The following is a 14,679-nucleotide window of genomic DNA, read 5'->3' on the forward strand; positions in this document are numbered from 1 at the left end:
ATCTTTCATGCATATTTAATCTATTTTTATACTTATATCTTAAATATATGGTAATTAAAAGTTGGTAATTCTTTTGCACTTTTCAATCTTTGGAAACGCTCAATGAAAAAGTTAAGAGAACCTTTTGTAATTTTGTAAACCTGAAGGAGTGTTTCGTTTTCAATTATTAAAAACTTAGGGGTAGTTATAAAAATATCATAAAAAGCCACGCAGTTCCCTTTCGTGTGTGATTCTTCCTCGTAAAGAGATGTAATTAACGTTCGTTCCATATATATTTTCGTCGCCGAATTAAGCTAAAGGCAGATCAGATAAGAATGGCGGCTTACACAGTGGTAATGGAAAACCTAAAGGAAAGAGCAGAATTCATGAAAGAATCAATGCACAAGAGCCAAACCATTACCGATAATATGATCTCCATTCTCGGCTCCTTTGATCACCGCCTCTCCGCCCTCGAAACCGCCATGCGTCCCACTCAGGTAAATATGTGTGTTTGTGTGTGTGTGTAGATTAATGATTTTTGCATTACATAATGAATGTTTGTGCTTCATCTGCATGTGATGTTTGATATGTTACATATACATGTGTGATTGATTATATATTTATTGAATGGTCAATTTTTTTGTTTTTGTTTTCTAAATTTTTGTTGATGGGAAAAGATAAGGACGCATTCGATTCGGAAAGCACACGAGAACATTGACAAGACATTGAAGGTTGCTGAGTCCATATTGGCTCAATTTGATCTTGCGCGCCAGGTTCGTCATTTTGGATTAATTTTATTTATTTTTTCTGTCACTTTGCTTTTGTATGCTAGTGTATAATTTGCTTTGCATTTTGCTTCTTGCACTATGAATACTCATAGTATATATACATACACTTGAATTTAAAAATGTGACAGCAAAGTTGCAATTCAAGTGAAAGAGTAAGCAAGAAAATGTAAGTCTTCTTTTACTATAAAGACTGAATTTTTGGCATTACCCTATTGGTTGATTACTTCATCTAGGCCTTCCATCCCTATGCTCAAAATGATTTTATTTGGATTGCCTATGAAATACACTATGTTTATTGGTTGATGCGGGTCAATATATAAATTCAAGTAAATGAGTAAGCAAACAAGTTTCAACATTGTTTGGATTTGATCAACATTGTTGAACACTGAAGATTGAAGATGAAGACACAACCAAAATTTGTTATTGAGAGAGAATTGAAAATGTGGAATTTTGCCAAGGTGGAGATTTGTTGAAGTTTGGCAAAATGCCAAAGTCCCACATTGGTTGGGAGTTAAGTTTGGGGGGGATTTTTCCCCTATAAAAGAAGGCCTAATGTTTAGGATTGAAACACACCTCTCATTTGCCTTCTCATCTGTTTAAGGCATTTGTATCTTCTCTCTTTAGTATTATTTCACTTGTATTTTTGGAGTGGAATAAAATATTGGTTGTGTCCGAGGAGTAGGCAAAATTAGCCGAACCTCGTAAATTCTGGTGTTCCCTTTATTGTTGCTTTATTGTCTTATTTATTATTTGGTGGCTGTCATAATTTTTGGTATAGTAGTTGTGACTTATTCACACTATATACATTTGGCTTCCGCAACAATTGGTATCAGAGCCAAGGTACTGTCTAAGTATGCTCTGTGGTTGCAGCATAGTCTGATCTTCCACATCAGAAAAGATTTATCTTGGTAACTGAGTCAAGGTTCTGTCTGAGTATGCTCTGTGGTTGCAGCTTAGTCTGATCTTCCACACCAGAAAGGAAATAATCTTGATTTGTGTCGTCAGCTATTAAATAATATTTGTGTCAAAGATGGGAGACAATAAACAAGAAGAATCTACATCAAGTGTCAACAATACGTCATCATTGACATCTTCGCTTATGACAAGAATTGTGTCAAATGCGAAATTTGCGGTAGAAATTTTTGACGGGTCAGGACATTTTGGGATGTAGCAAGGCGAGGTTCTAGATGTCCTTTTTTAACAAGGGCTAGATCTTGCTATTGAAGAAAAGAGACCAGATGTTATTGGAGAAGAAAATTGGAGAATTATCAATCGTGTTGCTTGCGGTACCATTCGATCCTACCTTGCTAGAGAGCAGAAATATCCATACACGAAGGAAACTTCTGCAAGTAAATTATGGAAAGCACTGGAGGATAAATTTTTGAAGAAAAACAGTCAAAATAAATTGTACATGAAGAAGAGACTGTTTCGCTTCACCTATGTTCCTGGTACCACGATGAATGAACATATCACCAATTTCAATAAGTTGATCACATATTTGCAAAATATGGATACAACTTTTGATGATGGTAACTTGGCCTTGATGTTGTTGGGGTCACTTGCTGATGAGTACGAGCACCTTGAAACTACTCTACTCCATGGAAATGACGAAATTTCTCTTAGATAAGTTTGTTCGGCTTTGTAAAGCTATGAACAAAGAAAAGGAGAAAAACAGAAGGGCGGAGAAGGAGAAGCACTGGTTGTGAGGGATCGTCCTCAAAATCAAACGAGGACAAAGAAAGGAATATCCAAGTCAAAATCTAGACCCAGCAAAGATGAATGTGCCTTTTGTCGAGAAAAGGGGCATTGGAAGAAAGACTGTCCGAAGTTGAAGAATAAGGCCAAACATAACAATGGAAAGGCCATTATGGATTCAAATGTAGCTGATGGTGATGATTCAGGCTTCTCATTAGTTACAACAGAGCCATCAACATTATCAGACATATGGTTGATGGACTCGGCTTGTAGCTATCATATGTGTCCCAACATGGACTGGTTCGTGAATTTTCAAGAAGTAGAATATGGAGTCGTCCACACAACGGATAACAACCCTCTTACCTCATATGGCATTGGTTCAATACGATTAAGGAACCATGATAGAATGATCAGAACATTAACAGATGTTCGATATGTACCGGGTTTGAAGAAAAATCTCATTTCTGTGGGAGCCCTAGAATCAAAAGGGTTCAAAATCATTGCAGAAAATGGAGTGATGAGAGTATGCTCCGGTGCACTAGTGGTAATGAAGGCCAATCAGAAGAACAATAACATGTACCGTTATCGCGGTGGTATAGTTATTGGGACAGCGACAGTAACATCCAGTGACGAAAAAGAGGCAGAAGCAACCAGGCTATGGCACATGCGCTTGGGACATGCTGGAGGAAAATCCTTGAAAACTTTATCAGATCAAGGATTGTTAAAAGGAGTAAAGGCTTGCAACTTGGAGTTTTGCGAGCATTGTGTCAAAGGGAAACAGATAAGGGTTAAATTTGGTACAGCGATCCATAATACTAAAGGTATTTTGGATTATGTACACTCTGATGTTTGGAGTCCTTCCAAAACACCTTCATTGGGTGGGAAACACTATTTTGTAAACTTTGTTGATGATTTTTTCCGAAGAGTGTGGGTGTATACAATGAAGAGCAAAGATGAAGTGTTGGGAATTTTTCTCAAATGGAAAATGATGGTGGAGAATCAAACAGGGCAGGAGGATCAAGTGTATTCGCACAGACAATGGAGGTGAATACAAAAATGATCATTTTAATAAGGTCTGTGAAAATGATGGCATCGTCCGACACTTCACTGTCAGACATACACCACAACAGAATGGAGTGGCAGAACGTATGAACCGGACCTTGCTGGAGAAGGTACGATGTATGTTGTCCAATGCTGGCTTGGGAAAAGAATTTTGGGCTGAGGCAGTTACATATGCATGTCACCTTATTAATCGCTTACCATCTGCTGCTATTGATGGCAAGACACTATTTGAAAAATGGTATGGAAAGCCTGCTGTAGATTATGACTCTTTGCACGTGTTTGGCTCAATTGCATATTATCATATGACAGAGTCAAAATTGGATCCAAGGGCAAAGAAGGCTATTTTCATGGGGATTACTTCTGGAGTCAAAGGATATCGCTTATGGTGTCCTATGGGCTATGACAAAGAAAGTAATATTCAGCAGAGATGTTACCTTTGATGAATCTGCTATGATAAATAAGGTAACAGAAGATACCAAACAAAATAAGGGTGCTTCTAAGCAGGTGGAGTTTGAGGGAAAATTTATTTTTCCTACACAAGAAGTAGAGGAGGAAACAAATGAAGATTATCCTCTGGAAGAAGAGCTAGTAGAGAGGGAGATTCCAACTCAGGAACCAACAACAACTTGTACACAAGAAGTAGAAGAGGAAACAAATGAAGATTATCCTCTGGAAGAAGAGCTATTAGAGAGGGAGATTCCAACTCAGGAACCTCAACAACAACTTGAATCAATTGTAACTAGCAGGCCAAAAAGGACAATAACAAAATCTGTTCGTCTTATAGAGACGGTTGCTTGTGCCGCCTCAATTGTAGCTGATGATGTTCCTACCACTTATAAAGACGTAGTCCAAAGTTCAAAAGAAGATAAGTAGAGGATTGCCATGAATGATGAAATACAATCCCTCCATCAGAATCATACATGGAGATTGGCCAATCTCCCGAAGGGAAAGAAAGCAATTGGGTGCAAATGGGTATTTGCAAAGAAAGAAGGATTTCCTAACCAAGAAGATGTTCGCTACAAAGCAAGATTGGTGGCCAAAGGATATGCTCAAAAGGAGGGAATTGATTACAATGAAGTGTTTTCTCCAGTTGTAAAACATTCCTCCATTAGAATTATGTTGGCTTTGGTAGCACAATTGGATTTGGAACTAGTTCAGATGGATGTAAAAACTGCGTTTTTACATGGAAACTTGGAGGAGGAAATCTACATGACTCAGCCAGAAGGATTCAAAGTTGCTGGAAAAGAAAATATGGTGTGCAAACTTGAAAAATCATTGTACGGATTGAAACAATCTTCTAGACAATGGTACAAGCGATTTGACGAGTTTATGTTGCGGCAAGGGTACAAGAGAAGCAAATACGATCATTGTGTGTATTTGCGCAAGCTTAAAGATGGTTCCTTTGTATATCTTCTCCTATATGTTGATGATATGTTGATAGCTTCCAAGAATTCGGAAGAAATTGATAAGTTGAAGATTCAACTGAAGAAGGAGTTCGAGATGAAGGATCTAGGTGAGGCAAAGAAAATTCTTGGCATGGAGATAATAAGAGATAGACGTTCAAAGAAACTCTGTTTATCTCAAAAAGAATATTTGAAGAGAGTACTGCAGCGTTTTGGCATAGATGACAAGACTAAGCCAGTTAGTACTCCACTTGCTTCCCATTTTAAGCTAAGTACTACTATGTCGCCAATGGATGAAGCTGAACGAGAGTATATGTCAAAGGTACCATACGCAAATGTTGTTGGTAGCTTGATGTATGCAATGGTTTGCACAAGGCCTGACATTTCACAAGCTGTTGGAGTTATTAGCAGATATATGCACAATCCAGGGAAGGAGCATTGGCAAGCTGTGAAGTGGATTCTACGGTATATTCATAATACTGTAGATGTCGGGTTAGTTTTTGAGCAGGAAGACAATCAGTCTGTAGTTGGATATTGTGACTCAGATTTTGCGGGTGATCTGGACAAACGAAGATCAACTACTGGTTATGTGTTTACTTTTGCAAAGGCACCAGTTAGTTGGAAGTCTACTTTGCAGTCAACAGTTGCTTTGTCTACAACAGAGGCAGAGTACATGGCTATTACAGAGGCTGTGAAAGAGGCAATTTGACTTCAGGGGTTGCTAAAAGAGCTTGGCGTTGAACAAAAAAGTATCACAATTTTTTGTGACAGTCAAAGTGCTATTCAATTAGCGAAGAACCAAGTTTATCATGCAAGGACGAAACACATTGATGTTCGGTATCATTTCGTACGAGAAATCATAGAAGAAGGTGGAGTCACAGTGAAGAAAATTCATACTACAAAGAATCCTGCTGATATGCTGACAAAAGTGGTGACTGCGGTCAAGTTTCAACATTGTTTGGATGTGATCAACATTGTTGAACACTGAAGATTGAAGATGAAGACACAACCAAAATTTGTTACCGAGAGAAAATTGAAGATGTGGAATTTTGCCAAGGTGGAGATTTGTTGAAAATGGCAAACTCCCACATCGGTGGGAGACTTAATTTGGGAAGAATTTCTCCCCATAAAAGAAGGCCTAATGTTTAGGATTTAAACACACCTCTCATTTGCCTTCTTATCTTCTTCTCTCTTTAGTATTATTTCACTTTTATTTTTGGAGTGAAATAAAATATTGGTTGTGTCCGAGGAAGTAGGCAAAATTAGCCGAACCTCGTAAATTCTGGTGTTCCTTTTATTGTTGCTTTATTGTCTTATTTATTATTTGGTGGCTGACATAATTTTTGGTATAGTAATTGTGACTCATTCACACTATATACATTTGGCTTCCGCAACAAATCCATCTGTTTAGTAGTAATTTTTTTGTTAATTTTTGTGTACCTGGATAATCCTTGACATGGATACTGAAGCTTATATGACCCTTTTTTACTTTACAGACAGAGGCTAAAATATTGAGAGGACCACATGAGGATTTGGAAAGTTATCTGGAAGCAGTTAATCAGCTAAGGAGTATTGTCAAATTTTTCAGCAGTACCAAAGGCCTTAAAAGTAGTATTGGCATGATTAACCATGCTTCCAATTTACTGGCAAAGTCTGTTCTTAAGCTAGAAGAAGAGTTTCGTCAGCTTCTAACCTCATATAGGTCTGTAATTTAATGTTTTATTCCTCTTTCTGGCATACAGTTTTTCTTTGTTTCTGAAATCTTTTCATATTTAGGATAGAAGGTTAGTAAGTAGGCGAGTGTATTTTTGTTCCGTACCGATGGTTTTAGGGTTAGTCTGGTAGTTTTTCTTGTCTTAAATTGCTAGTGTTTTCCTATTATCTTTCGCTTCGATTTTTTAGTATTTTGCTGTTGTTATAGCTTGTTACTAGTGTTTCCTTCCATCCATTTTCTGACTCTGGGATGGTTGTTACTATCTTTCTAGCCCTCTTTGTTGATATTGCTTGTTTGTACTGTTTCTTTTCATCTTTCTTGAGCCGAGGATTTATCGGAAACGGCTTCTCTACCTTTCCAGGGTAGGAGTAGGGGTAAGGTCTGTGTACACACAACCCTCCCCAAAACCCACTTGTGGGATTCACTGGGTTGTTGCTGTAATCTTTTCATACATTTTACTTTGTGGTTTGAATTTCCTAATATTTTCATACCCTTGTTTGATTTTTTTTTAAATAAAGCTTTCCCAGCATGAATCTGGGCTGTGATATATTGCTGCGTTACAAAATGAGGGGGGCTATGCCTTACCTCAGAGTACAACAAGATAGACTGCTATTGCACCATCACAACAATATGTAGAGAAGGGATCGTATGGACATCTCCCTTCTCTTTCTAATACAACTTAACTAACAAAAAAATTAGCTTTGTCATACCTAATCCTAATACTAGGCATTTGCCACTTATCTAGTAGAAAAGGGCCTTTTGCAATATTGGGCAATTGATGATAGGAGAGGTAGACAATATCATCATTCTGTGAAGTGGCCATTTTTGCCAAGGAGTCCGCTACCTGGTTAGCTTCCCTTAAACAGTGCATGACATATACATTGATTAATTCAAGATTCTGTACAATCTCTTCAATCACCATCTTCAATTTATTGTTCTTGGTGGACCTTTTTCTTAGCATCTCAACAATCAACAACGAATCCATCTCCAAGTCAATATTTCTGTAACCATTTTGGATACACCACTCTACTCCAAACTTAGCAGCTATGGCTTCAGCAAAGTTGTTACTGTTACACCTTATTGGAATCGGGAAGGCCATAATAAAATTACCATTTACGTCCCTCGCAATTCCTCCAATACCAGCATTACTAGTTGCCTTAATGTAGCTCCCATCTGTGTTTATCTTAATTCTACCAGTCTCTGGTGTGCACCACTAACTTGTTTCCAAATCGGAATTGGTCTCAACCTCTCCACAATGTCACAAATTTGATGCCAATGTGGTGGGTAGTTGTATGTTTGGGAAGGTTCTATTTACAACCTTAATGTTCCACACTACCTGGTATTCCATATTCCTGTGATGGAACTTTTTTTTGTTACCATACTTGCAAGCAGTACTCATTTTCCACAACTCCCAACATATAGTTATAGGAGTAATTTGCAATATCAATTTATGCACCAAATTACTTGGTTTCCTTTGCCGCCACTGCTTGAGAACCCCATTGATAGAATCAGTTTGCAATTGCACCCCAAGTGATGTACCAAAGTACTTCCAGATATGATTTGCAGCTTCCCCTTCAAAGAAAACATGTTGTAATGTTTCACATTTGGGTGAAGTGCAACATGCACACTTAGAAACCATCTGGTTTCCAAATCTGCTAATGATATCATCAAATGGTAGCCTTCTCTTAATTAACCTCCAGCTCAAAAAGGAAATCTTGAAAGGGACATTCTTATGCCAAATTTTGTTGATGAAAGAATTCTTTGGTTTCTGCATTCTAATCAATTGCCAAGCTGATTTGTTCGAAAACATTCCATCTTCAGAGTCTCCCTATTTTAATGCTTGTAATATGAATGACCTCCTCTTCAGGTAGAAGTCTTCTTAGTTTTTCCCAATTCCAATCCTCCCCACTGAAGAACTCTTTTACCATGAGTTTTGATGATCCACCATTGCTTGGATACCTTGCTGCCAGAGCTCCTCTATAGGTCCAATTGTCCCACCAGAAACTGCATTCTCCTGAATTAACCTTCCACCTAATGTTATTTTCAGCTTTCGCTCTACTTTGTAATAGACTTTTCCATGAGTGAGAATTTCCGGCTGCCCACTTTTTGGTCACGGGATGAGCCCTGATACAAAATTTGGCTTTGGTGAAATCTGCCCATAGAGATGGTTTGGTCCTAAACCTCCACCATCTCTTCATGCTGCACACTTTATTGATTTCTTCCATAGTTCTGACACCAATTCCCCCCTCATCCTTCGGTACACACAAGTTTTTCCAGGAACACCAGTGATAATTGTTCTTGTCTCTTGTTGTTCCCCATAGGAATCCAGAGAAATGTTTTTCGATGAGTGTTAGAGTTCCTTTTGGAGGAGACATGGCAGATAAGATATAAATTGGTAACGATTGCAGAACATTCTTGATCAGAGTAATGCTACCCCCATATGACAACATCTTACCTTGCCATCCAGCCAGCTTCCTCATTACTTTTGCTACTATATCATCAAAAGTAACAAAGTTTCTTCCTTCCTACATATATAGGACATCCCAAATATGCAAAGGGGAATTGCTTATCCATAAAACCCGTTTTCTTCCTCATTCTGTTAATTCTCCCAGCTCTAGTTTTTGGAGCAGTGATGAAAAAACTTTTGTCGGCATTCACCTTTTGGCCTGAGGCCCTCTCATATGTCTTGATCTGCTTCATCACTAGTTTGATGGACTTAGTATTTCCCCCGGTGAAAATAATCACATCATCTGCATAAGCCAGATGGTTAATTTGAGGGCCATTTACATTCATGGAGAAGGAAGTAAAGTTTTCATTGTGGTTAAGGTTGTTAAGAAGTCTTGACAACACCTCAGATCCAATGATGAACAAGGAAGGTGACAATGGATCCCCCTGTTTGAGGCCTTGAGATGAAGTAAAAAAGCCATTCCTACTTCCATTTACAATGATTGAATACCATACATTTGATAAGAGTCTACTGATGATGTCTATCCAGATTTCAGAAAAACCAAATTTTCTAAGAACTGCATAGATGAACTTCCAGGACATTTTATCATAGGCCTTCTCCATGTCTAGTTTAATCACCATGTTACCCCCTCTATTATATTGTGTAAACTCCCTGCACATATTGTGTAATCACCATATACCCTTGTTTGATCAATGTACAATTAGAACTCTTTTAATTACCTTTTAAGTTCACTAACTCAAGTTAACTTTTATGTGATAAGTATTAATGTTAACTAACTTGAGTTTAACTTGTATCGTTCGCAGTAAACCTGTGGAACCTGATCGTCTTTTTGATTGCCTCCCCCAATCTCTGAGACCATCTACAGGATCACCTAGTAAAGGTGATGGTACTGGAATGAAAGAGCACCAAAGAAGTTTAGAAACAGTGGTTTACCACCCTCCAGCACTCATTCCCCCTAGAATACTGCCTTTGCTACATGAGTTGGCTCAGCAAATGATTCAAGCCGGCCATCAACAGCAATTGTATACTATTTACAAGTGAGTTATCTCCTCTAAATATAGGATGTTTACAGGAAGTACTTTGATGTGTGAAGTTGATTGTAATTACCGAGATCTGTTTAATAGCTTATGGAATTGAAAAGCAACTATTATGCCAACTTTGTTCCATGAGACCTGCCTGCTTCCAGATACGGTTGAATTACTGTATGATTAGCCATACAATTGATGTGGATTTATAGGATTATAAAAAGGAGCCGTATCCTGATCTGTACATTGCCAAGATTTCTTGTTAGTGGACCGATCAGCGATATCTGATTTGTAATATATCTTATGATGTAATGCTGTTTAGTTTTGCTCTATCTATTATCTAGTCTAGTGATCTAGTACTGTCAATAATTACCATGGCTTTTTATTTGAGAGAGAACTCACGAACTGATAACTTCCGAGTTTTTTCTCGATCAATTTCTCTATGACAATCTTTTACTGACAAAAGAGCTTTTCTTCCTGGATCATTCTGTCTCATGTCAATTTCATTTCCCATACATCCTGTTTGTATCCAGGGAAATTCGTTCTTCAGTCGTGGAACAGAGTCTTAGAAAACTCGGTGTGGAAAGACTTGGTAAAGAGGATGTACAAAAAATGCAGTGGGAAGTCTTAGAGGCAAAAATAGGAAACTGGATTCACTTCATGCGGATATCCGTAAGCCATATGTCATCATCCAATTTTGATCTGTTCTTTGCTTTCTGTTTCCCCTTTTATTAACATTCATCACTTTTGACACAGGTAAAACTTTTATTTGCTGCAGAGAAGAAAGTCTCTGACCAAATTTTTGAAGGTCAGGATAGTCTTAGAGATCAATGTTTCGCGGAGGTTACTGCAAATAGTGTTGCAGTGCTGCTTAGCTTTGGAGAAGCCATTGCCAAAAGCAAACGATCGCCTGAAAAGCTATTTGTCCTTCTAGATATGTATGAGATAATGAGAGAACTTCAGTCAGAGGTATGATGAAATGACCTCTCATATCTCTATGTCTCCTTACTTTTGCTTTTGGAATATCATATCTTTTAACGTACACTTCCTATTGTTTCTGCTGCTAACTTAGCAGCACTCTTGTGATGACTAGACCAGTTGGAAAATTGAAGAAACTATCAGTTACCATGTATTTACTAGCTTTTGGAACTAATAGGTCTAATGCAGACTTCTACATCAGTATCTTAACATAAAATACTAATTTTGGCATTTCCCTTTGTTCTTCTTCCCGTGGAAGGGGGATTTTTTTGGTGTGACAGATGGATATTGTTTTTGGAAGCAAATATTGCAGTGAAATGCGAGAAGCTGCTAAAGTGTTGACTGATCGTTTGGCTGAGACAGCACAGGAGACCTTTGTAGATTTTGAAGAAGCCGTAGAGAAGGATGCCACAAAAACTTCTGTTCTTGATGGAACTGTCCATCCTTTAACTAGCTATGTGATCAATTATGTTAAATTCTTATTTGAGTAAGTCTTCACAATGCTTTCCAATCCTTTCCGTATAACCAATTTTTTATCGGGGAGATAGGAATGTTTTATATGTTGCACTCTGGTAGTTGTTGCTGATCATTCATTATATCGATTTTCAAAGTGATTTGTATATCTCATTCTTTAAATAGTTTTTAAAAGTATGTTTTAAGAGTGCATTGTAGAGAATTTTAACACTAGCTACTTATACTTTCTATTCTTATGAATCTTCTGTGCCTTCATATCCTTCTGAACTTGTTCTTTCCAGGACACTTCTAAAGCATGACAATATTACATTTCATGAACAATCTTCTATAGTTAATTTATATTGAAAATTTATCTTCACTGCTTTCTGTCTGGTCTTGTGTTCCATCTTCGTTTTCCTTCCTCTTTGTATTACATCACTTTCCCTTTCTTAGAAAAAATGAGTTTATCTGATCAAATGTAATTCTACGTTCACTTTTTTTTCCCCTATTCGTGCGTGTCATCCTTGTGCAAGGGTCATGGTAATCATCTATGTATCGTTCCAATTTTATCAGATGTCCCTGAAAGGACACTTTTTTTTTTGTTCTTTCAGTTCAAATTGTGTTTACAGTGTTGCAGTATCTCAATATTATGTATTGACTGTGAACAGCTATCAGTCAACTCTCAAGCAACTTTTTGGAGACGCCGATGATGGTAATTCCAAGGACCAGTTGGGAGTTATAACCACACGGATACTGCAAGCTCTTCAGAGTAACCTGGACGGGAAATCTAAGCAATACAAAGATCCTGCTTTGACTCAACTATTTCTGATGAATAATATTCACTATATTGTAAGATCTGTTCGCAGGTATGTTACAGCATTAATTGTGAGAATAAGCTGTTTAGTTTATTAGAAAAATCTAGAAAAACCCTTCTGTGATGTCCAGGTCAGAAGCAAAGGATGTGCTTGGTGATGATTGGGTGCAAATACATAGAAGGGTAGTCCAGCAGCATGCAAATCAGTACAAGAGGATCTCTTGGTCTAAGGTTTGCTTTTTACCTCTGTGGTTTTACAAGTACGATTTTCAAAATTCTTTCTTTTGGTGTTTCGGAAGATTTTCTCCTGAGTGTTTGGCTTGTGAGGTTACAGTTCTCCTTTTCTGTGAAATAATATCCTGTAATGGTATTAGTAGGCTAAAATAGACATCATATTAACATGATTGTGGCTTCTAAAATGCAGCTTATATTCTTTGATAAAGATGGAATTCTTGTGATTTTTCTGAGAATTGATCTCCAATTAGACATTTAATCATTCTTCTGAGCTGTAACAAGGGTGCCTAAAGTTACGGGAGGGAGGTTTTCAATAAATTAGTATTGCGAGTTATGGTAAAAATGGCATACTACTTGGACTAGTAAACTCAAAATTTGAGTATTTAAAGATTATATCAAGAATTAGTTCACTTCTAGTTCTGTTTTGATATTTTTCTTCAGGAAGATGGTGTGTTAGGACCATGTGGAGACTTTTCTCTCGTGACCTTTCTAATTTTCCTATGTGAAGTAATTATTCTTATTTTGGTACTTTATTTTATCTATAGTGTGTTTTACAACGTGAAGCTTCTACTGAAATCTTGCTCCCTAGCTATTTTTTCAATGTTTTGTTACCTTCTAGTTAACCTTGTCATACATGTTGGATATATGTGGAGTATCACAACATTTTACGTCGTCCTGAATATTTATCTTTCTGTGTTACAAAGTAACATTATACGATCCTGCTGGTCCTTGCTGCAGATTCTGCAAACTCTCTCGGTCCAAGGAGTTTCTACAGCTGGGAGTGGTTCATTTACAGGTGAAGTCACCAGTAGCAACAGTGGTATCTCTAGGTCTACGGTGAAAGATAGGTTTAAGACCTTCAACATGTTATTTGAGGAGATTCATCAAAGGCAATCTCAATGGACAGTTCCTGACAGTGAGTTGCGCGAGTCTTTAAGGCTAGCAGTCGCGGAAGTCCTATTGCCTGCCTACAGGTCTTTCATTAAGCGTTTCGGGTATGCTTTCTTGGACTAGCTTAACTTCCCTCTGAACAAGAATAGTGGAACTCCTAAATCGAAATTGATTATGTTTTCTGATACTAGTTTCTTGAATGTTATGCAACTAGGCCGATGATTGAGGGGGGCAAAAATCCCCAAAAGTATATCAGATACACACCAGAGGACCTTGAACGAATGCTGGCCGAGTTTTTTGAAGGAAAAACCTGGAAAGGACCTTAAACAAATGGTGACTGACTGTTAGATCTGAAGGAAAACCTGTAAGAACATACTTAGTTGATTAGAGTAGTTTTTCTGCAAAATTTTTGATTTGCTGTTTCGCAATTCTTTGCATGGTTGATAAAATAAATTGGGGTGTAAAGTGTATAATGCATTATTATTTTGTTATACACATCATTTTCATGATTTGAAATAAAATCATTTCCCACTTTGAGTGACAATATATTCTTGACAGAAAAGAAATGGACCCTAACTGTATCAAGCTAAGGCTATCAGTGATTGCTAGAAATATGTTATGGTATTTTTTTCACACAATTTAACAGGGGTAGGGAAGACCAATTGGACATTAATATTCATGAAACGTTTGGGTTTCAAATTCGTGTAATGCGGAAAGTTAAGTACAGAATCTAACAGTCACAAAACAGAGAAACTCTTTTTTTTCTTAATATTCAATAACTTTATTCACAAGAACCTAGCGATGGAATACAAAAATTTCAACCACCTAAAATCTTCAAATCAGATTTCTCCGTAACAATTTAACCCAATTCAAATTTCCAAATGCAGATAAGAGAAATAGTGAACTCGAACAACGCTGACAGTGAAACCTTTGAGGATTTTTAACCTTTTTAATATAAGAATAAGTGAAATAAACAAAAAATTTATATATAAATCCTTAACCCAACTCTGATACCAAGATGTTACGAACTTCATAGTGTTTGCTTATCATTCTTGGGCAGCTCCCTCTTTCGGCATTCGGCTCTATTCTTGGGTGCGGGCCGTCATTCTAACTGCGCTTGCAATCGACATTCTCTTCTACTTGGTCAGGGTCAGCTGTCCTATAAAGCTATTAATA

At 37.4% G+C, this 14,679-nt stretch overlaps 1 protein-coding gene and 1 non-coding gene across 2 annotated transcripts; one reads left to right on the forward strand and one right to left on the reverse strand.

Annotated features, from left to right (window-relative positions):
• Nucleotides 1-253: 253 nt before the first annotated feature.
• Nucleotides 254-14,047, forward strand: LOC104222028 (exocyst complex component EXO70A1-like). The gene is made up of 11 exons (XM_070165538.1): nucleotides 254-476; nucleotides 657-752; nucleotides 6,424-6,629; nucleotides 9,912-10,145; nucleotides 10,667-10,805; nucleotides 10,890-11,102; nucleotides 11,393-11,598; nucleotides 12,233-12,430; nucleotides 12,510-12,609; nucleotides 13,351-13,607; nucleotides 13,718-14,047. Exons 1-11 carry the CDS (start codon nucleotides 315-317, stop codon nucleotides 13,827-13,829), a joined length of 1,923 nt encoding a protein of 640 aa, XP_070021639.1. The 5' UTR covers nucleotides 254-314; the 3' UTR covers nucleotides 13,830-14,047.
• On the reverse strand, nucleotides 12,051-12,153 carry LOC138884509 (U6 spliceosomal RNA). The gene has a single exon (XR_011404690.1). It is a non-coding gene; the product is annotated as a U6 spliceosomal RNA (small nuclear RNA).
• Nucleotides 14,048-14,679: the final 632 nt, after the last annotated feature.

The sequence above is a fragment of the Nicotiana sylvestris genome, chromosome 12, assembly GCF_000393655.2.
Source record: "Nicotiana sylvestris chromosome 12, ASM39365v2, whole genome shotgun sequence".
Lineage (NCBI taxonomy): Eukaryota > Viridiplantae > Streptophyta > Magnoliopsida > Solanales > Solanaceae > Nicotiana > Nicotiana sylvestris.

Coding starts and splice junctions, on each gene's coding strand:
- LOC104222028 (XM_070165538.1), top strand. CDS start 315: ATGGCGGCTTACACAGTGGTAATGGAAAACCTAAAGGAAAGAGCAGAA. Junction 11,103..11,392: donor TGAGAGAACTTCAGTCAGAG/GTATGATGAAAT, acceptor TTGGTGTGACAG/ATGGATATTGTTTTTGGAAG. Junction 13,608..13,717: donor TCTTTCATTAAGCGTTTCGG/GTATGCTTTCTT, acceptor TTATGCAACTAG/GCCGATGATTGAGGGGGGCA.